Source organism: Miscanthus floridulus, chromosome 17, assembly GCF_019320115.1.
Source record: "Miscanthus floridulus cultivar M001 chromosome 17, ASM1932011v1, whole genome shotgun sequence".
Classification (NCBI taxonomy): Eukaryota; Viridiplantae; Streptophyta; class Magnoliopsida; order Poales; family Poaceae; genus Miscanthus; species Miscanthus floridulus.
In genome coordinates, this window is record NC_089596.1 from 89,079,057 (window position 1) to 89,104,527 (window position 25,471).

At 47.6% G+C, this 25,471-nt stretch overlaps 2 protein-coding genes, 1 long non-coding RNA gene and 1 pseudogene across 3 annotated transcripts; 1 reads left to right on the forward strand and 3 right to left on the reverse strand.

The window, feature by feature from the left end:
* Positions 1 to 2,813: 2,813 nt before the first annotated feature.
* Positions 2,814 to 4,643, reverse strand: LOC136518057 (UDP-glycosyltransferase 73E1-like). The gene has a single exon (XM_066511711.1). The coding sequence runs from the start codon at positions 4,571 to 4,573 to the stop codon at positions 3,083 to 3,085; it is 1,491 nt and encodes a 496-aa protein (XP_066367808.1). The 5' UTR covers positions 4,574 to 4,643; the 3' UTR covers positions 2,814 to 3,082.
* Positions 4,644 to 7,336: 2,693 nt separating this feature from the next.
* LOC136518004 (uncharacterized) lies at positions 7,337 to 9,882 on the reverse strand. Its single transcript, XM_066511659.1, has 2 exons — positions 8,757 to 9,882; positions 7,337 to 7,481 (listed from the first exon to the last, which is right to left on the reverse strand). The coding sequence occupies exon 1, from the start codon at positions 9,827 to 9,829 to the stop codon at positions 8,777 to 8,779; it is 1,053 nt and encodes a 350-aa protein (XP_066367756.1). The 5' UTR covers positions 9,830 to 9,882; the 3' UTR covers positions 7,337 to 7,481; positions 8,757 to 8,776.
* Positions 9,883 to 14,160: 4,278 nt separating this feature from the next.
* Positions 14,161 to 24,817, reverse strand: LOC136515945 (scopoletin glucosyltransferase-like; annotated as a pseudogene).
* On the forward strand, positions 17,440 to 17,968 carry LOC136518869 (uncharacterized). Its single transcript, XR_010774637.1, has 2 exons — positions 17,440 to 17,572; positions 17,680 to 17,968. It is a non-coding gene; the product is annotated as an uncharacterized lncRNA (long non-coding RNA).
* Positions 24,818 to 25,471: the final 654 nt, after the last annotated feature.

The following is a 25,471-nucleotide window of genomic DNA, read 5'->3' on the forward strand; positions in this document are numbered from 1 at the left end:
CAAAGTCCAATAAGCTTATTTTTTAAACAACCCATATCATCTAAAGACTTAAATTTATAGACAAGCCATACAATAATACAGTAGCATATATATCTCACACAATCCAGAACTTCATTTTTCATTATAATGGATGTTATCTAGTAACCCACGGATCCACCTGCTCACGTCGTCTTCACAGAGCTGACATACCACCTGCTCCCACGAATTCACCTGCCCACGTCGTCTTCACATGACATACTGTATCGGAGCAGGTTTAGAATATGTTTACGACCTAGCAGCTTCATGTAGAACGGATCTGCATACACATAGAGGGTGATTGGTTGGCTGTATGTAAGGCTGGATAACGAGCCAGCTCGGCTCGTTTGGGCTCGGCTCGTTCTGGCTCGTTAAGATAACGAGCTAGCTCGGCTCGGCTCGTTATCCTAACGAGCCAGAAAGCCAGCTCGGTTCGGCTCGTTAAAAGCTCGAGCTGCCTCGTTAAGCTCGCGAGCCAGGTATAAAAAATACACAAAATATAATATTTGCATTTATTTAAAGTTTGAGAATAATAATAATACAAAAGAAATGAATCTAACAACCTTAAATCAAATAAAAAAATTAATATGCGCTAATATATATACAAGTATAATAAAATACTATAGTATTCATGCATCTAACTACTTTAAATAATACTTTTTTTCCTGGAAGCTTGGCTCGTTTAGCTCGCGAGCAGCTCGCGAGCTGGCTCGAGCTGGCTCGTTATAGCTAACGAGCTAAAATCTTGGCTCGGCTCGGCTCGTTATCTTAACGAACCGAGCCAAGCCGAGCCGAGCCAGCCACGAGCCGAGCGAGCTAACGAGCTTCGAGTTTTTCGTCCAGCCTTAGCTGTATGTCCCGCCTCAAGGTGATTGGTTGGCTGCATATAACCCAGCCAGGCTGGTGGGATACAAGTTTTTGATGTTTGATTGCCTATATTATCTTCCGTGCTGCCTCGCAGGATGCAAAACAGGCCTCTCAGCATGGCTCTTTAGGTACGCAAATTTTGGACGTTTCTGGGGAGCCAGGCTCGCTAGATGCAGGTGCTTACTAAGCTAATGATGTTAAGTGTATATTTAGTAAATATCAAGCGATATTAATGTGTTTTAAACAAGTTTAAGACATAATAAGATAAAATAAGAAGTTTAAGAGTGTACTTGTACAAAATGAAAATCATGGTTATAACTTGTATTATTTTTATCTCATGCAACGTTTCTTCGTACAGCCAACTAAACAATATCTCTTCTCAGCTAGGCTAAGTGGCTAAGTAGATACAGTAAACAAAACACGACACAGTGGTATGCGCGCATGTCCCACGAAGGCTTGGCCCTTAGCTATACAAGCAAGGCTCGATTCATACGTGAACCAATCACCTCCGTAGTATCTCTTATATTTTTGTCATCGCTTCGTGTAAAAGTGATAATCTAGATGTGCTACGTAGCGACAAAGATCATAAACCCTCTTTTATACTTTTAAGGCGCTACTAAATCCATCAACTACGAGTCTACAACCACACAATGACCAAGTATTACAGTCACCCCACCTTGAGGCTTGATGCTTTCGATCCTCGACAGTTCACCACATACGCAACGAAAACCTAGAATCATCCCTACTGTAAGTTACTCTTGGATCGATGTATTACAGCAGGGGCGGGTTTTATTTGGGGGGGGGGGGGGGGTCGGGGTCCGTCAACCTCGACGAAATTTGTAAATCCTTTAGTAAATTACTGTGCAAGCTTAAGAAAATTTGTATCACATATTGACCCCGATGACTAAGATTCACCACTGTATTACATCTATTACCTATAAGTAACCCAAAATACCATTATAACCTCGATAAGAGAAGAAATAAATAGAAACATCCTCCATGTTATTTTTTTTTGTGCAACCATCCATGCATGAGCGACTTGATTTGGATTGGCGCGAACTCAATTTGTCACGAGGAAATAATTAATGAACCCAATTTGACTTGAGGGAATAATTAATGAAAAGAGAACCTGAATGACAGCGTGGATTTGGGTAGGAGTCCAATCCGACGAGAGTGTTTCCCTGCACAGGGGATCATGGGAAAGAGTCAAAGAGAGGTGCTCGAAAACAACTACCGATATTCTTTCGTCGATTTAGATGTAATTTGAATTGGTTTCAGAATATTGGATCTTGTGGCTTCTCCAATGTTTTGGACTGATTGTTGGATTCAGCATATGGACTGCACCCTGCTTCGGTGTTCGACGAGGTTTGGTTCATCTAGAGCATCTACTTCATCGAGGAAAAACCCCGAGGAAAGAAGAAGATGGAAGAATTTGAATTAAATATTATACTTTATTTATTTTAGATTTTTTTTCTCATGTAATTTGAGGATGCACTGTGGTGAGCTTTAATATAAATCTCTCTTCCCTTTAGAAAAAAAAAGATACACGGTAGGAGTAGTTGGCAAAGTACCCACCAGCGGATTGATTTGCAACGGATGGGAGATGGCAACATCTCCTGCTAGAGATGTTCTGGTCCAAAGATTCCGTCTTCAATGTCGACGGTTTCACTCTCAATCATATGGCTACAGCAGGTTCGGTTGGCTGGTTCGTATTGTTGCTGGTTTGTGAAGAAGTACTACTGGTTGGTTTATGTGAGAGAAAAATACTATTCCGACTGAAAATTTACGATCGTTTACGACAAATCATAGCCAAATGAACAGGCTTTAGAACTTGGAAAATGCACTTGCTCGCATGCTGCAATGCAGAATTTACACAATATCTTCGGAAGCAAGCTCGAGTGACAGGAACCGAGGTTCGACGTGGTGCAGTATTATCACATTACAGTAACAACAGCGGACAGAAATACGGCATGTTCGTTGGTTGGTTTTTCGGCTGGTTTGAACTGGTTGGTGTTGGTTTGTTGTGAAAAGAAAACACTGTTGACTGACTGATTTGTACTGGCCAAAACCAAGGGAAAAGGCTCATAATCACAAGTGCTTTCTTCGAGAACACGTACGTTGCACAGATGACACACGTCTCCATGAAGGCTGTTCAAAACCTTCGAACTGCTCGCTAGAGGCATTTCCAGCAATTCCATCACTACTCCCTGTCAGCGTTGCTGCTCGTTTCCACGGATGCAACGGACGTCGAGGTTGGCACGCCGGCAGCCGCTCCGGCTTCGATCAGGTCGTCGATGAGGCGGTGCAGATCACGGGACGACGAGCCGCCTTCCGCTACGGCCGCGTGAGCCTTCACGGCGAGATCCCGCGCCCTGCCCCTCGCCGCCTCCCCCGCCCCACCTGGCTCCAAGAACCTTCCCACCGCTCGAGCCACGGCCTCCGCCGGCACGAGCTCCCTCTCCTCGTACCTCGTGCTCCGCGCCCCGCTCCAGACGCGCTCCCCGATCCTGAGCAGGTCCGTCACCAGCCGCTCCTCGATGAACTGGTCGAACACCAGCGGCCACGTCAGCATCGGCACGCCGGCCGCTGCCGCCTCCAGCAGCGAGCTCGACCCGCAGTGCGTCAGGAACGCGTCCACCGCTCGATGGGCCAGTATCGCCGTCTGCGGCGCCCACCCTCTTACCACCATCCCCCTCTCCCCGACGCGCTCCTCCCAGCCGTCCGGCGGCGTCCACCCGTCAGCGCGCACCACCCACAGGAACGGCTTCCCTGAGGCTTCCAGGCCGAGCGCCAGCTCCCGGAGCTGATCGCCCGAGATGGAGGCGTAGGTGCCGAAGCACACGTACACCACTAAGCAGCTCGGCTTGGAGTCGAGCCACCTGATGCATGGAGACTCGCTAATGTCTGCTGCGGCCGGTGGCAACGGCAGTGAGACGGGGCCGACGAAGTAGCAGCGCTTCAAGGATCCGACGCGCACCAGTGCCTCGCGGTACTCCTGCTCCAAGTCTGCGAACGTGTTAAAGGCGACGCCCAAGCACCTGGCCATCGCCGCGTTGCAAGGATTGAACGTGCCTTGGACGTTCCATGGGCGTATCAAGAACTCCGGCAACTCGCTGACAGGGATCCGTATCTCCGGCCCCGGCAACCCAGGAACGGCAATGTCATGGGACCCAGCGCTGCCGTCACTGACGACGGCGCCGGTGAGGAGGTTCATGACGAGTCCCGAAAAGGGGCCGATGACACTGAAACTGACGCACGGCAAGCCCAGTTCGGCGGCGATGCTGCTGTTCCAGAAGAAGTGGTAGTCCGTCACGACGGCGTCGGGGGACAGCTCCCTGAGGAGCGCCTCCTGTGCCGGCCGCGAGAGGGCCTCGTCGATGGCAGCGGCGTCGATGCGCCACGCGTCGTCTCCGGCAGTGGAGAGGTTCTCCACGCCCGGAGCGAGGCCGTCCACGCACGGGAATGGGTACGTGACGATCTTGACCATGCCGCTCGCCGCGGGGCCGTGCCGCTCGAGGGCCAACCGAACAACCGTGACGTTAGCCGGTGTCACGGCGATGGAGGGCTCCACGGAGCCAGGCCTGGCCGCTGCGAGACGGACGGCGAGGTCGGTGTAGGGGCCGATGTGGCTGGTGGCGAAGAACGGGATCAGAAGGATGCGCGTCTTCTTGCTCTGCTTAGCTGAAGCCATGGCTTGTTACAGGCTTACAGCTCGTGTTGGTTTGACGGGCCCTTTGAGGATTGTGGGTTGAGGGGCAACACGGCTGCGAGTGCACTTTAGCTTTGATTACGCTTTGTAGCTTCGGACAAGTAGTCTTGATTTATTAAATAGCTTGATTTAGATAGGTTATTAGTTGGCACAAATAATGCAAGCCAGCCTTTGTTGATCTCGTGGCCAGTAATCAAATATACACATATCTTGTGCTCATTGACCTGGCATTAATATTATTGCATCCTATATTTCTTGACATTAAACTATCAGAGAAGAAGGTGCTAGATCAGCTGTTTAAGGGTGTGTTTGGGTCCAGTTTAGTCCCTGTCAAAAAATCGGACGTTCGGATGTTAATTAGGAGAACTAAACTTGAGCTAATTATTAGAGTCTGTCTACTACACAACCATGTGTTTTACGCAGTTTCAACACATGAATTTTTTTACACCATAGGATTAAGATCCAATAGTTTCCATCCTTCTTCTACCTCCGGCCTCTAGCTTTCTTCTATCTCCAGACAATCATAAATCACAAGATCACAGATCACAAGAAATAATTTTTTGTATGAAAAGACAAATCACAAATCGCAGAGGATGAGGAGAGGCCTACCTGGAGCCGGATCCGCTACCGCCACCGCCCACACTCCCCAGCCTTTCCCTTCCCTTCCCTTCCCTTCCGTGAGCCACACAGGCTCGACGCCGGCGAAGCTGCCGCTGCTGCCTGGCCTGGGGGCAGTGGTGGGGCTGCTGCCGGCCACCGACGTCATCGAGTCAGGACGAGACGGCTGCGTCGAGGAAGCGGGCTCACCGGTGCGGGCGGCCGCGAAGCGCGCACCTCTTGCTTCCGCGACGACATACGTGGAGGAGGGGACCCGAGCATGCCCCTGAGCCCCGGTGGCCGGATACAGCAACGCAAGTGATATTGAATCTGTGAAAAGCGACAGCCAGAAAAATCGTGTGTTAAAAGCGGCCAAAACATTCGGTTAACTTATAGCAACATGTGGGCCCTAGACGTCATATATACAAAAAAAAATCAATGTGTTTTTAAGTGTTAAAACACATAGCTGTTGTATAGCATTTCTGAATTATAAAACTAAATGCACAGACAAAGACTAATTGGCGGGACGAATTTATTAAGCCTAATTGATCTATCATTAACACATGTTTAATGTAGCACCACATTGTCAAATTATAGACTAATTAAGCTTAATAGATTCGCCTCATAAATTAATCTTTATCTAGGCAATTAATTTTGTAATTAATCTATGTTTAATACTCTAAATTATTATCAAACATTCGACGTGACAGGAACCTGTAGCAGGACGAATATGACCTTAATTTTCACGGTTCGTCTGAATAAAATGACCTTGTATGAGCCTAGAGGTAGCTCTAGCTCTATGGGATGTTTGATCCAGGAACTTCCTGTCACATCGAATTTTTTGATGTTAATTAGGACGACTAAATATGAGCTAATTATTAAGCTAATTATATAAACTGTGACTAATTTGCGAGATGAATTTATTAAGCCTAATTAATCCATGATTAACATATGTTTATTGTAGCATCATATACGTCTCACGAATTAATCACGACTTATGCAATTAATTTTATAATTAGTCTATATTTAATACTCCTAATTAGTATAAACATCCGATGACAAGGACTAAAGATTAGTTCGTGGGAACCAAACACAGATATAGGGACTAAAGTTTAGTCCCTATCACATTGGACGTTCGGATGTTAATTAAGAGGACTAAACTTGAGCTAATTATAAAACTAATTGTACAAATATAGAGACTAATTTGTGAGATGAATCTATTAAGCCTAATTAATCCATCATTAGCACATGGGTACTGTAGCACCACATTGTCTAATCATGGACTAATTTGGTTTAATAGATTCGTCTCACAAATTAGTCTCCATCTGTGTAAGTAGTTTTGTAATTAATCTATGTTTAAAACTATAAATTAGTGTCAAACATCCGATATTAAATCAAGCTTGATTTAAATAGGTTAGGTGGCACAAATAATGCAAGCCAGCCTGCGTGGATCTCGTGGCCAGTAATCAAATATACACGTATCTTATGCTCATATACCAGCTGGCATATTAATATAGATTTAAAAAGCATTCAAATATTTTTTTTCTAGAATAAATATAGATTTAAAATTTTTAAAATACAAAAATCTGATTTGACATTAGAAAATTCATAGATTTTTTAACTCAGAATAATATGAAACCAACTTCATATATTTTCTAAAATCATGATCTATGTTTCTCTGAGCTAGGTACCATAATATAGAGCATGATTTAAGGAAATGCATGAAATTCAACATCACAAGCTCATCCAAACTGTCTTTCTGCTCGATCATGTGCTCTCGGTGCTTGCACAGACCTATGACAATGATGCATAGACCTACGTTGATGACCACGAATGAGGATCTAGGAGTGGGCATTTGGGTTACCCGATTAATTCGGGTCGGGTAATTCAGGTTTCCAAACCTGATACTCGAATTCTATCTTAAGAAAATTGTACTCCATATTTCATATTTTGAGTATTGGGATTATACCCACCCCTAAAGGAGGAGACGATCATCAGGCTGTTCGGTTGGCTGGTTCGTATCGTTACTGGTTTGTGAAGAAGTACTGCTGGCTGGTTTGTGTGAGAGAAAAATACTGTTCCAGTTGAAAATTTACGATCGTTTACGACAAGCCACACCTAAATGAACATGCTGCATGTCCATTCGGATTTTGATGGATAAGTCACAAACGTCGGTTCGGGAGTCTGAGAAGACGCATGTCGGAGTCTGAGAAGACGCATGTCGGCTGTCGCTGATGGTGCAGTTGGCTTGTACACGTCATCTTGGTGATGCCCCTTGAAGAATACAATGCTCCTGCAAAGTTGAACCATATGATACATGTTGTTAATGTGCAATTAGAACTTGGATTATATTTTTCATGTGAAATTTCATTCGCATGTCTCAATGATTATGCAAGACGTTATTGTTGAGAAAACGTGGTTTGTAATTTATAGGATGGGTTGTACAATGGTTCACGTTTCGACCTACAAAGATTTGAATTAGCATGCATCCTATGTTTCATATTTAGCTCAGTTTCATATTTTAGGAGACCGTATAAGATTCAAGTAATTCTAGGCAAGAAATAAAAAATGTAAAGCACAATTTTAGAAAAATATAAAATTGATTTCATATTTTTTATGAGTTAAAACAAATTCCCTATGATTTTTCTAGGGTGAAATCAGATTTTAGTATTTTCAGAATACATTTTTTCTAGAAAAATATTTGGATATATATTTTAGAAATTATTTATAAAGTTTAATTGATCTCTATGAACTATCGTGAAAGCATGATTTACCTTCCTCCATGGAGTCGTGAATGATGTGGCACCACGTAGGACGGCTAATTAGTCTCATCAGTTTTTTTTAGGGGAATTTGTCACATCAGCTAAGGTTTTAAAACCACCCATGGAGGTAAATCGGGCTGATTCAAAAGATAAGGTAGTCTAAATAAAATCAATTTTAGAATTGAGGGAGGTATTGAGTTAGGCGAAATGGATCTTTTTTCCTGAAAAAAAAAAATGCTTTCTGGCTCCCGCGGGCAGAAGCAGTACAGTCTGGAAAGCCTGCTGGGCTTAAGCATAAGCGGCCGCCTGCATCATCCACTAGTGCCTACATCGGCCTGCAAGAATGCAACAGTCTCTCAGGGCTGCCTCTGAGAGTGTCGAGCAGGGAGCACCGCGTCTGCCGAGCTCCGATAAGTTGTTTGCTGATCAAACTCCTATTCTCCACTATTACAGTGTCCTTTCCTGAATGGTTTTGAGCAAATGCGCCCTAACTTATCAATCAAAAGAACTTCAAGGCGATTAAATTGTTTGGTAAGATGCAAGTACTGTACTGTAAGAGACTACAGGCCCATCAAACTGCTGATCTCGTCATCTCCATGAGTTATTGGAATTGTCCTCGTCTGAATATTTTGTTCAAAAATACCACAAGAGGCCATGAATCACCATTATATCTCAAAAAAATGCGCCCTCAATTACCAATCGAAATTAGCTCCGCCATTTTCAGGCAGCTGCATCTTTAGTTGCATTGCATGGCACAAAGAAATTCAGAACACATCACCAACAAAATCCAGACCAATGAATCTCACATTCATGCAGGCAGGGTGAATCACTGCGCCTTCGACTTTCCTCCAGTCACATTGGAAACCATCTCCCTGAGGAACCTGGCCGACTTGGTCACCGGCGAGTTGGCGGCCATGAGGTTGTACAGCATAGCCTCCACCTCGCCGATCGTCGGCCGCTTCTCAAGCCGCGACACGACCTTGAACTCCTGCCCCTCCGGCGCGCCGTCGTCGTTCTCCACCATGAGCACCCAGCTCTCGCCGCCGAACCGCCCGGCCCCGACGCACCGGAGCAGCACGCCCCTCTTCTTGCTCAGCAGGCCCCGCACCTCCAGCCCCATGAAGGAGTAGACCACGTCGAAGGAGCCCACGAAGCCCCTCCCGCCGGCGCCGAATTTCTCCTCTTCTTCCTCCTCGTCGAAGCTCCACGCCGGGTTGAACAGCACCACCGGCTTCGGTTCCAGCGCTGCTGCGGCGGCCTTCACCTGCTCCACCTGCGCCGGCCCCGTCGCCAGGAACACCGCAGCGTCGCAGGTCCTCAGCGCGCCCGGCGCCACCGAGCCCAGCCGCGCGTGCGCCGTCGCCGAGTCGTCCCCCTGGTTCTCGAACTCGCTCAGGGCCACGGACAGCGCCTCGGCTGAGGGCCAGACGAGCAGCAACCTCACCGGCGCGCCCTTCCTCGACGCCCCTGCGCCGCCCGAGAACACGTCGAACGCGAGGCTCGCGAGGGAGCCCGGCGACTCGTCGACCACGGGGATCTCGGCGCGGAACCGTGGCTGCCGCTGCCTCTTGAGCTTCTTGAGCGGGATCGAGTTGTTGAGCGACTTCTGCAGCGCCGCGGCGAGGCAGGACCGTGCCTGGGCGACGGCCTCCTGCCTCGACGACGGCGGCGAGGGGGCGTTGTTGGCAGTGCCCGAAGGCGGGGACGTGGATGATTGGACGTGTTGCCGCGGCGGCGGTGTCTTGATGCGGAGGGGAGAGCGGCAGGGCGGGAAGTGGCGCGGTGCCAAGAAGACCGACGGGCGCGTCGGGAGTGGCGGGAGCGGGGGTTTGAGCGCGATCTTGGAAGGAGGAAGATTGAGGAGGCTGTTCAAGGCCATTGGCGCGGGAAGCGTCGGCCAAGAGAAGATAAGGTGTTATCTACATCTACATGGCGCGGGGAAGAGGCGAGCTGGGTTGGTCTAGTCAGCGCAGTGGCAGTGTCCCAGAGAGCTTGAAGCTGACAGCAGCTATCCGGCTGCCACATGTCCTTACAGCGATGTCTCCGTAGCCATGCAACTTCAAACTATTTTGGATCATTGGGTCGACCGAAAAAATTGATCAAATGAACTAGAATGATATTTTTGTAGTCTGAAGAAAGTGGAAAAATAAACTAGAATGACATTTGAATGTAATTAGTTAGGTGATAAAAAACACACCATTGGGTACCCACTTGCATCCCTATGTCTACGAACAACAAAGGTTTCATGACTTTGATAAGGGTAAGGCCACTTCCAATCCAGAAATTGCTCACTTCATTCAAGAGGAAAAATGATTTCTTGACAAGAAACCATGTAGACACGAGGAAAAAAAACTGAAGATACATGATAGGTTGTGATAGGAAACAAATGATACTTGATTATTGGACAAGATTTATTTGCGAAGAAACCATCTATTAGAAATATGATTTTTATATATAGTGTCTGCATGACTTGGCTGGCATAAAAACTATCCTACAATTCCTGGGTTTGGACCGATCTCCTTATGACCCAATGAAGATTGGTTAGAGTTGTGATGTGATCCCGAGATCATGAGCCACAACCACATGAGGTAGAACAAGAAGAACATGTTACCATGAGACACACAATGATGGCCAATTCTAATGGGGAGTTTCATTTTGTTGTTTTCAATAATACTATATAATTTAGAATGTTTAACTCAACGCAGAAATAACTCTCCCCAATGCATAATACCTTGTTTCATAGACCGCTAAAAGCATTTGATGCCTGACACGGTCAAATATAATTAAATCTTTGCCCTCAACTCTGGTGTGAAATACTTTCTCCGTCCATAAAAGAATGAAATTCTCACGTGAGGTATCAAATGATTTGAAGTTTGACTAAAGTTATATAAAAGTACTAATATTTATGATATGAAATAAAGTACTCATAGTAAACTAGTTGTAGACATAAATGTTAATATTATCCACTACAAACTTGGTCAAAATTAAGCTTATTTGACTTGCACAAATTCTACAGTTGCATTATGTTTTTATGGACCCTGGGCGTACGGTAGTTTCTAAATCTTAGACAAAGTGTACATCAAGTTTCATCTAGCTGAAACAAGTTCCATCTCTCTTGACAACTCAAATATCATATCATTGTTTTTTAACGGTAATGCTACGCGTGTTACGTCCGACACGATTAAATTGTTGGATGCTCCTGCACAGCCACCTTCTCGTTGTTGTGCTTTTACCCCATCGCTCGGTTTGCTCGTGAGTTTATTAAAAAAATTACCCATCCTTATCCCTTCCGCTTCCTCCTCCCCTGTGGTAGCGCCTTACGGCTACCCTGTCCTGGACGTAGACGTGCACTCCCCTCACTGCTGTCGTGCCCCCCATCCACGCCTCTCGCCTCCTCCCGTCGCGCGCACTAGTGCTGGTGGTGCTTGCTTCGCCCGTCGCGTGCGTCGTCCGCCCGACCGACCCAAGCCCGGTGCTGGTTGCGCTAGTGCTCGCACGTGCCGCTGGTGCTAGATGCTAGTGGTGCTCTGAAGGGTCGAGATGGCGACTAGAGGGGGGGTGAATAGTCTTTTCTAAAACTTAATCGCGTCGGCTAACCGATACAAATGCGGAATTAAAACTATCGGTCTAGCCAAGACTATACCCCACTATATATGTTCACTAGCACCTTGCAAAGATAACAATTATGCAACAAAGGTGCCGGGCTAGCTAGAGCTCTCCTAAACAATTCTAGGAGCAAGGTTACACAAACCTATGCCACTAGTGCTTTAAGCAACAAGGGAGCTCCTACACATGCTAGTAAGCAAAAGCACAAAGCTAACTAAGCTCACTAGCAATGCTCAATAACAAGGGAACCAATGCCTAATTAGAGAGCGCAAATACTTAGCTACACAAAATAAGCAATGTGACTAACAAAGGTTACTAAAACCAAATTAGCCACGCAAGGGAGCTACTTCTATGCTACACAAGCAAGAAGGTAATTAGCAAGCTACACAAGCTATCTAATTACAAGAGCAATTACACAAGCTTAATATGTATAAAAGTAATTACGAGCTTGTGTAATGGGGATGCAAACCAACGGGAAGAACAAGGTTGACATGATGATTTTTCTCCCGAGGTTCACGTGTTTGCCAACACGCTAGTCCCCGTTGTGTCGACTGCTCACTTGGTTGTTTGGCGGCTAATTAGCATCACCCGCTAAGCCCGCACGTCGGGCGCCGCAAGAACCTACCCCGGAAGTGAGGGTAGCTCAATGACACGCTTTACTAGAGTTGCTCTTTGCGGCTCCCGCGGGGCGAGCACAATGCCCCTCACAAGCACTTCTCCGGAGCGTCGCACAAGCTTCTTGCGCGCTTCGACGGAGACCACCACCAAGCCGTCTAGGAGGTGGCAACCTCCAAGAGTAACAAGCACCACCGGCTTGCAACTCGATCACCTAGTGCCACTCGATGCAACCTCACGATGCAATCGCACTAGAATCGCTCACTCACACAATCGAATGATCACTATCAAGTATGTGTGAGATGGAGGGCTCCCAAGCACTCTCAAGCATGGACACAAAGTCCCCCAAGGTGCTCCACACCAGCCATGGCCGAAGGCCACTTCTATTTATAGCCCCAAGGGCTAAACTAGCCGTTACCCCTTCACTGGGCAAAAGTCGGGTTGACCGGACGCTCCGGTTGTGTTGACCGGACGCTGGACCTCAGCGTCCGGTCGCCCGCAGACGGCCACGTGTCCCGATTCCAACGGTCACTAGACCTGACCGGACGCAGCAGCTTTAACTGACCGGACGCAGAAACCTCAGCGTCCGGTCGTTTCCAGTAAGGTACCGACCTCGACCGGACGCGTCCGGTCACACTTGATCGGACGCAGCCCAGCGTCCGGTCACACTCCAGCTTCTGCGTCACCGTACGTCAGCCTGACCGGACGCAGCCTGCCAGCGTCCGGTGCTTTCAGACCCAGCGTCCGGTCAGTTGACCGACGCCAGCGTCTTTGCGATCAGCTCGTTTTCACTTCTAACTTCTTCACCCTTGATCCAATGTGCCAACCACAAGAATTTGCATCCGGCGCAATAGAAAATAGGCATTTCATTTTCCCGAAAGCGCCAAATCCATCTCAACCCTGCAAACACCACCTCTTTTGTAAATGTGCCAACACCACCAAGTGTACACCACCATGTGTATGTGTGTTAGCTTTTCACAATCATTTCCCAAAGGATGTTAGCCACTCAACTTGCCACGCCACTCGATCCTAGCGACAATGCAAAGTTAGATCAGGGATGTTGCACATGTTTCACAAACATGTTACAAGAGTTTATTCAAAATGTTTCACCTGTTCCAGACGTATGTTGCAAGCATTTTGATCTGGATGTTGCATATGTTTTCACACATATGTTGCAACAGTATGTTACAAATGTTTCATTTGTCGAGTCTTACGTTGTGGCAAGTGTTTTCATCGTAGCAAGTTGCAAGTATTCTATTTGGATGTTGCATATATTTTCACACATATGTTGCAAGTGTATGTTCTAGATATTTCATTTGTTCTAGACGTATGTTGCATTCAGGTGTTTAATGTTGCACGTGTTTCAAGCTGTTTGGAGAGTCAGGGGATGCGGGAGAGTGATGGTGGCATGACACGGGCATCGGGGAATGGGGCGCGGCGAGCCGGTAGCCGGCGGACGTGGCGCATGACGCGCTGGGGGCCGACGGTCAGGGGCACGATGGGGCGGGGTGCGCCTACGGGACAGGGCGAACGGATGGGAGCTGGTCGTATCGAGGTGGATAGGGTGGATTGCGAGCGAGTCGTCGACGGCGCAATGCGCATGCAGGCAGAGCGGATTAGCGGACGGGAACAGGCTATGCAAGCGCGCACGGGAAACGGCCGTCCGCTAAGGATCCTATCTCGTCGGACGTCCCGGGCGCCGGCACTTCTTTTTTTTAACGGGCGCATATCCTCTGCAGTCAATTGCAAGGTCACTCTGGGCAGGTAGGCCTGATAGCTGTGCAGACTGCAGAGCGTGAACTGACTGAGTGGAGAGCCTTCTGCCACCGAAGGATGAGCAGAGATGCAATGATGAAAAATGAGTGACGCATTGAAATAAACAGAAGTCAACTTTGTTATTCCTTCCCAACAAATTTAAAGAAACGACAAACACCTGAAACAGCTCGAAGGAAAACACATCCAGCAATGCGGCATGCATCGTTCCCATATTTAGGCGTGCGCCGGCGAGGCCGTCTTCCCGGTCCCGGCAGCGGTTCTTGCTTCGATCAGGTCGTCGACGAGACGGCGCAGATCACAGACGAGCCGCCCTCTGACACAGCCGAGCGTGCCGTCGCGGCGAGCACCCCTGCCCTGCTCCTAGCCGCCTCGCCGGTGCCGCCCGGCTCCAAGAACGTTGCCACCGCCTCTGCTGGCCCGACCGTCTGCTCCTCGTATCTCGTGCTCCGCGGCCCGCTCCACACCCTATCTCCGTCACCAGCCTCTACTCGATGAACTGGTCGAACACCAGTGGCCACGTCAGCATCGGCACGCCGGCCGCCGCCGCTTCCAGCAGTGAGCTAGACCCACAGTGCGTCAGGAATGTGCCGACCGCTGGATGGGCCAGTATCGCCGTCTGCGGCGCCCACCCTCTGACCAGCATCCCCCTCTCCCCGATGCGCTCCTCCCAGCCCTCCGGCGGCGTCCAGCTGTCGGCCCTCACCACCCACAGGAACGGCTTCCCCGAGGCTTCTAGCCCAAGCGCCAGCTCCCGGAGCTGCTCCTCTGAGATGGCAGCGAAGGTGCCGAAGCAAACGTACACCACCAAAAACCTCGGCTTGGTGCCGAGCCACGCGACGCATGGTGAATCACCGCCGCTTGCTCCGGCGGGTGGTAACGGCAGCGAGAGGGGCCCGATGAAGTAGGTGTTAGATTGATCTCCTGACCAATAAGCCCAACAGTCTATTGGGCCTTGGTCTCGCGCCCTGATCGGGGGCGCCCAACCCTACATGGTTGGTGGGCCCCCGTCGCACTGCGCTATATAAAGAGGTGGGGGCCGGCGGCTCAAAGCACGAGGTTCGCCGTGAGCCGCAAACCCCACCGACAAACCCTAATTCCGATCTAAGAGGGCGCGCAGCCAGCGACGGGAAGCTCCGCTGATCCTCGCCATCGTCACTGCTACGCCCGACCGCACTGCATCGACGTCCGTGCAACCTCTACTTCACCCGTCGCTGCCCGTGTGCTGCCTCCATCACCAAAGCTGATATGGCCAGCTCCACGACTCCCTCCGAGGGCTCAGGTTAAACTCCACCACCTCTCTCCTCGTCTCTCCGTTCTTTCTTCTATGTTCATCCCGTATTCAAAGGAACGAACCCTAGATCTACTGCTAGAGATCCTAAGTAAAGTTAACAATGGTATCAGAGCCTACTAGCACGTAGATCTAGATAGGGGTAGAGAAAGAATGAGATCACGATCTCGGATCGGATATGAAAGAACCCTAACCCTAATCGACCGCTCGGTGACTGATTGAGAAAAAGAAAGAACCGATTTCAAATCGGGGAAAAGTAAACAGTGGCCATCTCAACCCTAACCCTAACCCTAATCGTCAAATCGGGCTAAAATCCGAACAAATGAATCAAAGAAAGGGGAAGAGGGTGGCTCGGTCACCTCGCCGTCGAGCACGCCGGCGTGCGGGGGGAAAAGGAAAGGAAAGGAACCGATTTCAAATCGGAAAACCAAACCCTAAAAAGGAAGCCTACCTGGGCTTTTACCCACCGCCGGTAGCATCGCCACCGCGCGGATAGGAGACCGCGGCGTCGCTCCCGAACGGCGCGCGGGACAGGGCCGAGATCCGCACTGCACCTCGCCAAGCGGTCATGGCAACAGGGCACCACCATGCGGCCCCTCGACGGTGGCGTGCTCAGCCTCGGGCGAGCACGCACGCCGGCGAGAGGGCGCTGGACGGTGCCACCCTTCTTCTCCCTCGGCCACTGAGGACGGCTGCTGCTGCGGGTCTCTCCGAGCTACGCTGCGGGGTGAGAGAGAAGGAGAGGGAGAGAATGAACCTAGGGTTCAGGGAGCGACGGCGTTCGCTGGTTTTGATCCAGCGACATTGAAGGCCAACCGTCCGATCGGAGCGAGCGGCTGAGATTAATTGGGCCAGCGCCGCAGCCTAGGCGGGAAAGGGCGCGCGGCCGAATTCCCGGCCCAGGCCCAGGTTGCGGCCTGGGCGCGGGGGAGCGCTGGAGCGCGCGGCTGGGCTGCAAGCCGCTGGGCCGGGTGTGCTGGCTGGCGCGCGCGCGCGAGAACAGGCCATGGGCCGAATTTTGGTGGGCCGCGCGTGTGCTGGCTGGGCCGAAATGGCCAAATAAATTGATTTTTTATGATAATTTACTGTACAAAATTTATCTAACGATATTTTTTGTTCAGTAAATAGTAAATTTGCTTCTGGAAAATAGGAAAAAGATTATTAAATGTTAAAGTTTCCGCTGCGTATTTAAAGATGTAATTTTCGTTATTAAATTCGAACCAACGGGAGAATTTAATTTTGAAAATGGATATGTTTTAAATTGATTATAATATTGTTGTTATTCTGACCAACGTTGATTAATGGCAATATTATAATGTTTTTGTTATACATTAATTCTATTTCTGTCCAACGGTGATGTAGAATTAGTGTAGAAAATAATTGTATGTTTTAATTTTGACCAACGTTAAATTAAGGCATGTAATTATTGTTGTTATTTCTGTTCTCACCCTATTTGAATTATGTTTTCAGGAGGATACAATTTGATGAGTTGTATCAAAGAGATCCCCACTCTAAAAGGTGATAACTATATTGAGTGGAAGAAAAAGATAGACCTAACCTTTATCCTCGCTGAGGTGGACTGGGTTGTCACCACACCGTGCCCCAAAGAACCTGTGGCACCGGTGAGGGAGACAGATGAGACTGATACTGCATGGCAGAACAGAGAGCGGGATTTTGCTCCCGTAAAGATGTCCTATGACCTTGAGCATAGGAAATGGGTCACTGCCAACAAGAAGTGTTTGGCAGTGATAAAGAACACGATTGAGCCTGCCATTGTGGGCTCAATTCCAGACTGTGACACGGTCATAGAGTACCTAGATAGAATAAAGAGTCAGTTCACTGGCTCTTCAAAGGCATATGCAACCCAGCTGATCAAGCAGCTGGTTACAGAAAGGTACTCTGGTGGCGGCAGTGGCATTAGAGAGCACATACTGAGAATGAGCAATCTGGCATCTAAGCTCAAACCAATGGATTTGGCACTCAAGGATGAGTTCCTTATTCATTTGATTTTTGCTTCTTTGCCTAAAGAATTTGACACATTTGTTGTTAATTACAACATACAGCCTGAAAAATGGGATTTAGAAAAGCTCATTGCCATGTGTATGCAGGAGGAGGAAAGAATAAAAGTTTCACAAGGTGGTTCTGTCAACTACCTAAAAGATAAGAAAAAGAACTATAATAACAGCTCTTCCTCCAAATCATCTGGAAAAGGTCCCATGCAACAGTCTCAGAACCAGCAATTCCCAGTGGCTAAAGACCAGTGTCTCCATTGCAAGAAGACGGGGCATTATAAAAAGAATTGTCCTGATTTCTTAAAGATGATAATGAAGAATAAAGGTGAGAACATTATTACGTTCGTAAATGAATCCTTGTATGTAAAGTTTTCAAAATCTACTTGGTGAATTGATTCAGGTGCAACTATTCATGTTGCTAATTCATTACAGGGATTCCGTTCGATGAGAACTTTGCAAAGAAGCGAAAGTTTCATTAAAGTCGCAAATGGAGAACAAGCAGATGTTGAGGCCGTTGGTGATCTTCCGTTAGAGCTTGCTGATGGCTTCATAATTATTCTTAGAGATGTTCTTTATGTACCTTCTTTGCAAAGAAATTTGATTAGTGTATCAAAGTTGGACCATGATGGTTATGATTGCCATTTTGGAAATGGCAAATATCAGATATTGTTTAATAATAAATGTATTGGTCTTGCCTTCCGACAAGACGAGCTTTATTTGTTATCACTTCGTGAAAATATGAATTTCGTATGTGATGTGAATGAAAATGTATCCTCATCGAACAATGGAAACAGAAAACGAAAGAGAGCTCAAGATGCGTTGTCGAAATTATGGCACTGTCGTTTAGGCCATATTTCGAGAGGGAGAATAGAAAGACTAGTTAAGAATGATATTCTTCCTCCATTAGAGCTCTTAGAGTTAGAACAATGTAGAGATTGCATAAAAGGAAAGTATGTAAAGAAAATTAAGAAAGATGCCAAACGAAGCGCAGGAATTCTACAGATTATTCACACAGACATATGTGGTCCTTTTCCTGTGAAAAGTGTGGATGGTTATGATTCATTCATAACATTCACAGACGATTACTCTCGGTTTGGCTACATTTATCCAATTAAAGAAAGAACAGAAGCGTTGGATAAATTTAAAATATTTAAAGCAGAAGTTAAAAATCAGCATGATTTAAAGATTAAGATAGTCAGGTCTGACCATGGAGGAGAGTACTACGGTCGGCATACCCCATATGGACAAGTTCCTGGACCTTTTGCAAGGTTCTTACAGGAGAATGGTATAGTCGCCCAGTATTCAACACCGGGCAAACCTCAGCAGAATGGAGTAGCTGAAAGGCGTAACCGTACCCTGATAGATATGGTGCGTAGTATGATAAGTTACTCCACTTTACCCACGAGTCTGTGGATGGAGGCGTTAAAAACCGCCATTCATATTCTCAATAGAGTACCAAGTAAGTCGGTGCCCAAAACACCGTATGAGTTGTGGACAGGAAGAGTACCTTCACTTAACCACTTGCATGTGTGGGGGAGCCCTGCTGAGGCTAAAGTTTTTAACCCAAACATTGGGAAGCTAGATCCCAAAACAGTGAGTTGCCATTTCATTGGCTACCCAGAAAAGTCTAAAGGTTTTCGTTTCTACTGTCCTAACAGACATACAAAGTTTGTGGAAACGAGACACGCTGTCTTCCTAGAGGATGAAATGATTAGGGGGAGCATGGTAGCTCGAGAAATTGACCTTGAAGAGAAGCGGGTGTATGCACCCACTCCGATCATTCATGAGCTATTTTTCTCACTACCTGCTGTTGCTGCACCTACAGTACAAGACATTGTGGTGCCAGCACCTGTTGTTATCCCGCCTGTGGCAACAATGAATGATGATGAGGAACCTGTGCCTCAGGATCCTATAGAACCTATTGCCACACATGAGGGGGAGCAGCAACAACCTCAAACAGAAAATGTGCCAATTGAGGAGTCCCCTAGAAGGTCTCAAAGAGTTAGAAAATCAGCTATTCCTACTGATTATGAAGTGTACAACACTGAAGAATTTCAAATGGAGGATAATCCCACCTCATTTGAAGAAGCAATGAAAAGTGATCATTCATCGAAGTGGCTTGAGGCCATGGAAGATGAGATGAGATCAATGAATGCAAATAAAGTTTGGGATTTGGAGATAATTCCTAAAGGAGCCAAAACAGTAGGCTGTAAATGGGTCTACAAAACAAAACTTGACTCCCAAGGGAATATAGAGAGATATAAAGCCCGACTTGTGGCAAAAGGCTTTACACAAAGAGAAGGGATTGATTACAATGAGACTTTTTCTCCAGTCTCATGTAAGGATTCCTTCAGAATCATAATGGCATTAGTGGCACATTACGATTTGGAATTACATCAGATGGATGTAAAGACGGCATTTCTCAACGGAGACTTAGAGGAAAATGTTTACATGGCACAACCGAAAGGTTTTGTCATGGAAGAAAAAGAACGTTTGGGATGCCGCCTAAAGAAATCCATTTATGGATTAAAACAAGCTTCAAGACAGTGGTACTTGAAGTTTGATCAGACAATAAAGAATTTTGAGTTTAAAGATAATGTTGAGGACAATTGTGTCTACACAAAGTTTAAGAATGGGAAGTTTATCTTCTTTATCCTGTATGTGGATGATATCTTACTCGCTAGTAGTGATGTCAGTCTACTACTAGAAACAAAGAAGTTTTTGTCCTCAAAGTTTGATATGAAAGATCTTGGTGAAGCTTCGTTCGTTCTAGGGATCGAGATTCACCGAGATAGAAGTAAAAGGGTATTAGGACTGTCACAAAAGGCATACATAGAAAAAGTCTTAAAGAAATTCAGTATGCACAAATGTAGTCCCTCACCTGCTCCTATAGTCAAGGGCGACAGATATGGGGATTTTCAATGCCCTAGGAACCAATATGAGATCGATCAAATGAAAGTGGTTCCATATGCTTCAGCTGTCGGAAGCTTGCAATATGCTCAAGTGTGTACGCGTCCTGACTTGGCATTTGTTACCGGGTTACTTGGCAGATTCCAGAGCAATCCTAGAATAGAACACTGGAAATTGGTAAAGAAAGTCTTGCGTTATTTGCAAGGAACGAAAGGCCTCATGATGACGTATAGAAGATCTGATTCACTCCATATAGTGGGATATTCAGATTCTGATTATGCGGGAGATAATAGAAAATCCACGTCTGGATATGTGTTTACTCTCGCAGGGGGAGCTATTTCATGGAAAAGCTCAAAGCAAACCGTCACTACATCGTCCACAATGTATGCCGAGTTTGTAGCATGTTATGAGGCAACGGGGCAGGTGAACTGGCTAAAGAAGTTCATACCCGGTTTGAAGGTGGTTGACGACATCAATAGACCACTGAAGTTATACTGCGATAATAATTCAGCAGTACAGTATGCTCACAACAATAGGTCAAGTGGTGCTGCCAAACACATTGACATAAAGTATTATGTTGTGAAGGATAAAGTCCGGGATCAAATGATAAGTCTTGAGCATATAAGTACCGAAAAGATGCTCGTGGATCCGCTTACAAAAGGCTTACCACCCAACGTGTTCAGAGAACATGTAGCCGGCATGGGTTTAAGGGAAAGCCTATGACTCCTGGACTATAAAGGGCCCAAAAGTCAAAGTAACTATTTCAGATCAGAGACGTGCATTGTAGCTGTTAAATCTATCGACGATTGACCGTGACGATGAGACATGCTCTATGCATCATCTGTGAAGAAATGAGTAAGGATAAAAGGATTGAAGTTTAAAGTTTAAAGATAAAAGTAATAGTGAGATCAAGGGGGAGAATGTTAGATTGATCTCCTGACCAATAAGCCCAACGGCCTATTGGGCCTTGGTCTCGCGCCCTGATCGAGGGCGCCCAACCCTACATAGTTGGTGGGCCCCCGTCGCACTGCACTATATAAAGAGGTGGGGGCCAGCGGCTCAAAGCACGAGGTTCGCCGTGAGCCGCAAACCCCACCGACAAACCCTAATTCCGATCTAAGAGGGCGCGCAGCTAGCGACGGGAAGCTCCGCTGATCCTCGCCGTCGTCACTGCTACGCCCAACCGCACTGCATCGATGTCCGTGCAACCTCTACTTCACCCGTCGCTGCCCGTGTGCTGCCTCCATCACCGAAGCTGATATGGCCAGCTCCACGACTCCCTCCGAGGGCTCAGGTTAAACTCCACCACCTCTCTCCTCGTCTCTTCGTTCTTTCTTCTATGTTCATCCCGTATTCAAAGGAACGAACCCTAGATCTACTGCTAGAGATCCTAAGTAAAGTTAACAGTAGGCGCGCTTGAGGAATCCATTGCGCACGCACATGTCGCAGTATGGCTGCTCCAGATCCACGAATGAGTTGAGGGCGACGCCGAAACACCTGCCCATCGCCACATGGCACTGCCTGATCCCATCGTGCTCCTGTCGGCATCTCAGGAACTCCGGCAACTCGGATACGGGGATCCGTATGTCCGGCCCCGGCAACCCAGGGACGGTAACTACCTGACCATCTCTGACGACGGCGGCGTCATTGCCGAGGTGGTACATGATGAGCGTCGAGAAGATGCCAACGACATTGAACGTAACGCATGGCACGCTGAGTTCGGCGGCCACGGCGTTGTTCCAGGTGACGAAGTGGACGTCGGTGATGACGGCGTTAGGGTACTGTTTCCTGATGAGCGCCTCCTGCGCCGGTAGCGTTAGGGCCTCGTCCACGGCGACGGCATCAATGCGCCACCCGTCGTCTCCGGCGGCGGAGAGGTTCTCCACGCCCGGGGCGAGGCCGTCCACGAGCGGGAACGGGTAGGTGGCGATCTTGACCGCGCTGCTCGCCTCGGCGCCGTGCTGCCCGAGGGCCGAGCGAACCACGTGGACGTTCGCTGGGGTGACAGCAAGAGTGAGCTCGACGGCGTCCGGGCTGGATGTGGCGAGGTGGACGGTGAGGTCGGTGTCACTGCCCCTCACCCAGCGTCCACTCCAGGAGATCAAGCTGAAGACACTGCTCGGCCCGGGAAGAGCAAGAGGGCCCGAGCGAGGAGTGTTCGGATATCCGGCCCACAATGGGCTTGTAACGCCAGTGCCGCTGAGCCAGTGAGTGAGATCTATCCATCTATCTATCTGCCTCTACCCCTTAGGGCAGTCCCAATAGTGTATTGATGATGGTTTCTATTTTCATTAAATAATTTGTCACATAGGTAAAACACTGACATGGCAACGTAATTAATGAAGAAAGAGAGCAAAAATCATAGAAATGGTTTCCTCATGAAGAAATCAGGTCTTCTCTTGACCCAATGCACCAAGAAACCATAAAATCGCCATTGGGAAGAAACCATCAGTTTTCAGTGGGCTCGTGCCGTACTTCCATTGGAGGAAGAAGATAGAGTTGGGAGAGAGAAAGAGAAAATAATTATTACTCATAGAAACCATGAGTTGAAAAGCAGTACTTTTTTGGTGCAGTATCCTATGTTATAGAAACTGCTAGTTTTTTTCATTGGGACTCCCCTTATAATACATCAGTTAGAATAAATCTATAGTCACGTAATAAATGCTTACTCCACAGTTATGATTTATACTACATCTATACCAATAAATACACCCAAAAAATATAACACCATCAACATAGATGCACCAAATTATCTCTTAACTATTCTCTCGTTTCTCATCCTCCATCGTCCTCCCGGGACCTCCCATAGAAGAAACGCATGAGAAGGACCGATCGAAGCCTGGAATCTCTCCCCTCCCCTCACGGTACCGATCCCTCTTCTCCCCATCACCCTCCTCTCTCTTCCAGATCGGCAACGCGATGGCGGCGGGGTAAAAGGAGTGCAGCTCCGGTGTGGTGACATGGCGCTCGGGCCCCGTGGGCCGGAGCGTGTCCGAGGAGACGCCCACCCGGAAGACGATCCACCACCCATCGTCCCAGGCAACGTCGGCATTCCTTCTCGCCGCGGCGGGCGGGTGCAGGGGCAGCGCGTGGCCTGCCGGCGCAGCCTGCTGCCACGGCTCTGTGGCGGCATTGCAGGAGAGGACAGGTCGCCAGGGTGCTGGGCGCTAGGCCACCGGGCTCCAGCCGCCGGGCTAGGGTTGAGCAGGGCTCCGTGGCTGGGGGCGCTCCTTCCGCGTCGTCCTAGGGCTCCTGCGTCCGTAAGGCACCGCCGTCGTGTCTTGACTCGATCAACAGGCCGGCCGATCCATCTCCTCTTCCTCCTCTAGGTGCGCTTGACGAATCACTGCCCTCTCTCCACGGGGATCGGGGGGCGTTTCTTGAATTGAAATCCTAAGCCGCTGCCATGTGTTGTGTGCAGGTCGGTGTCGGGTACGATGGCGGCGAGGGCGGTTGATGAGAACAGAAGGCCGGCGGCGGACTCGTGGAACCCGCATTCAGCACAGAGCTTCAGGGAATAATATCAGAACAATGGAAGGAGATGGGTTGGCAAGGGAAAGACCCATCTACAGATTTTAGGTATTACAGTTTCTCCTCTGTTTTGGCTGCTACTTGTTACCTGTTTTCTCAATAGTAACCTTTAGTTAAACCTAGAGATTAGAGATGGATGATCCTTTGTTGTGTTGGAGAATCTATTGTACTTTGCTAGGAACTATCCAGTGAGTGCGAATCTTTGTTTTTGCAATATGAGGTACTTGTTGTTGCTTTTGTACAACATAGATGATCTGTTTTGCACAGACTTCAGTTGTTATGTTGCTGCTGTATTTTAATTCCAATACAATTAAGATCATTTTCTTTGTATTTTAATTCCAATGTTCACTTGTGTTGAAGCCTCAAAAGATGAGATGTAATTCATATTAGAACCAGTACGCGTTTTGTGAAAACTGGTTTTTACTCTCTTCATTTGGCTTGCACGTCAAAAGGTCGTTGAGCTAGTTTACTCTCTTCATATGCCTTTCGCTGGCTCTCTGGCTATATGCATATTAGAGGAGCTGCTTATTTCATTATTTGCATGAAGCTCGACAATGGTGAACTTTCTCTTCTCACCTTTCTTGTCAGGTATAGCACCATCAGTTCAGTATACAATATGATATATGTTTGGAAGGAAAAAAAATATACGTTCTACAAACCATTTGCCTGACATTCTATAGTCTGAGCAGGGCCATTTCATGACCCAATGCATATCTGCAGTGGACTTCAACAACATCCTAAAGGGCCCATTAATGAATTAGAGGGGCCACTGATCATGAAGCAATTTAGCCATGGATTACTGTAGTTTTTTCCTAGAGATGCTACACATATTTGATATGTGATGCAACTTTGAAATTTTAAGCAATCGTAATACTTTTGAGTTCATTTAGGGCTCTGTTTGATTTATTTATGCTTGTTCTCACAGTGTCTTTATGCTTTATACAGGTTTACACAGACTCAACTTCTTTCACAAACGAATTGGAACGAGTCGGAATAGCTAGGCTCGATGCCAAGCGTTTTGCGAAGGCGTAGATGAATGTCGATCATGCAAGCAATCATATTTCTCCGTCGGCGCTATGACGATGGACACGGCAGTCATACGGTGACTAGTTAACAGCAACCTGGCCATCGTGCTCGACATAAAATTGATGCGTTGTGACTTCATCCGCCTTTTTAGATATTGTCAATCTATTTAGATTTTCTCAATCTATTATTCTATAAGTAGTGCCCGGACGTGTAGACGGACACCCACGACTGCAGTTCATTTTTGCGCATCCACGCGTGGGCCCACGCCACCTGGACGTCACTCGCCTGCGCCCGCGTCTCACACGGCCACGTGGGGGCCCACGCCGCCCAAACATTGCCCATGCGGGAAACCTCTCACGCCTCCTCCCGCTTTGCCACGCACATCCCTATGCAACGCCCAATCTACTTTGAAACATCCAGATGCAAAACTTACAACATACAGGAAAAACGGATGAAACACTTGAAACATGCGCCTGAAACACTTACAAAAATATTTGAAAACCATTGCAAACATATACAACATCCATATAAAACACTTGCAACATGTGTGAAACATATGAACATCCAAATAAACACACTTGCAACATACATCTGAAAAACAGATAAAACATTGGAGACAAATGCTTGCAACATACATGTACAACCATTGTAACATATGCAACATCCCGATCCACTTCTGCAACATCCACATGAAACACTTGTAAGTTGCAACATACCTCTAAAATATCTAAAAATTTGAAATGTCAGCTTGCAACAT

Excerpts from the sequence above, each read along its gene's own strand:
- LOC136518004 (XM_066511659.1), bottom strand. The coding sequence starts at position 9,829 with ATGGCCTTGAACAGCCTCCTCAATCTTCCTCCTTCCAAGATCGCGCTC.
- LOC136518057 (XM_066511711.1), bottom strand. The coding sequence starts at position 4,573 with ATGGCTTCAGCTAAGCAGAGCAAGAAGACGCGCATCCTTCTGATCCCG.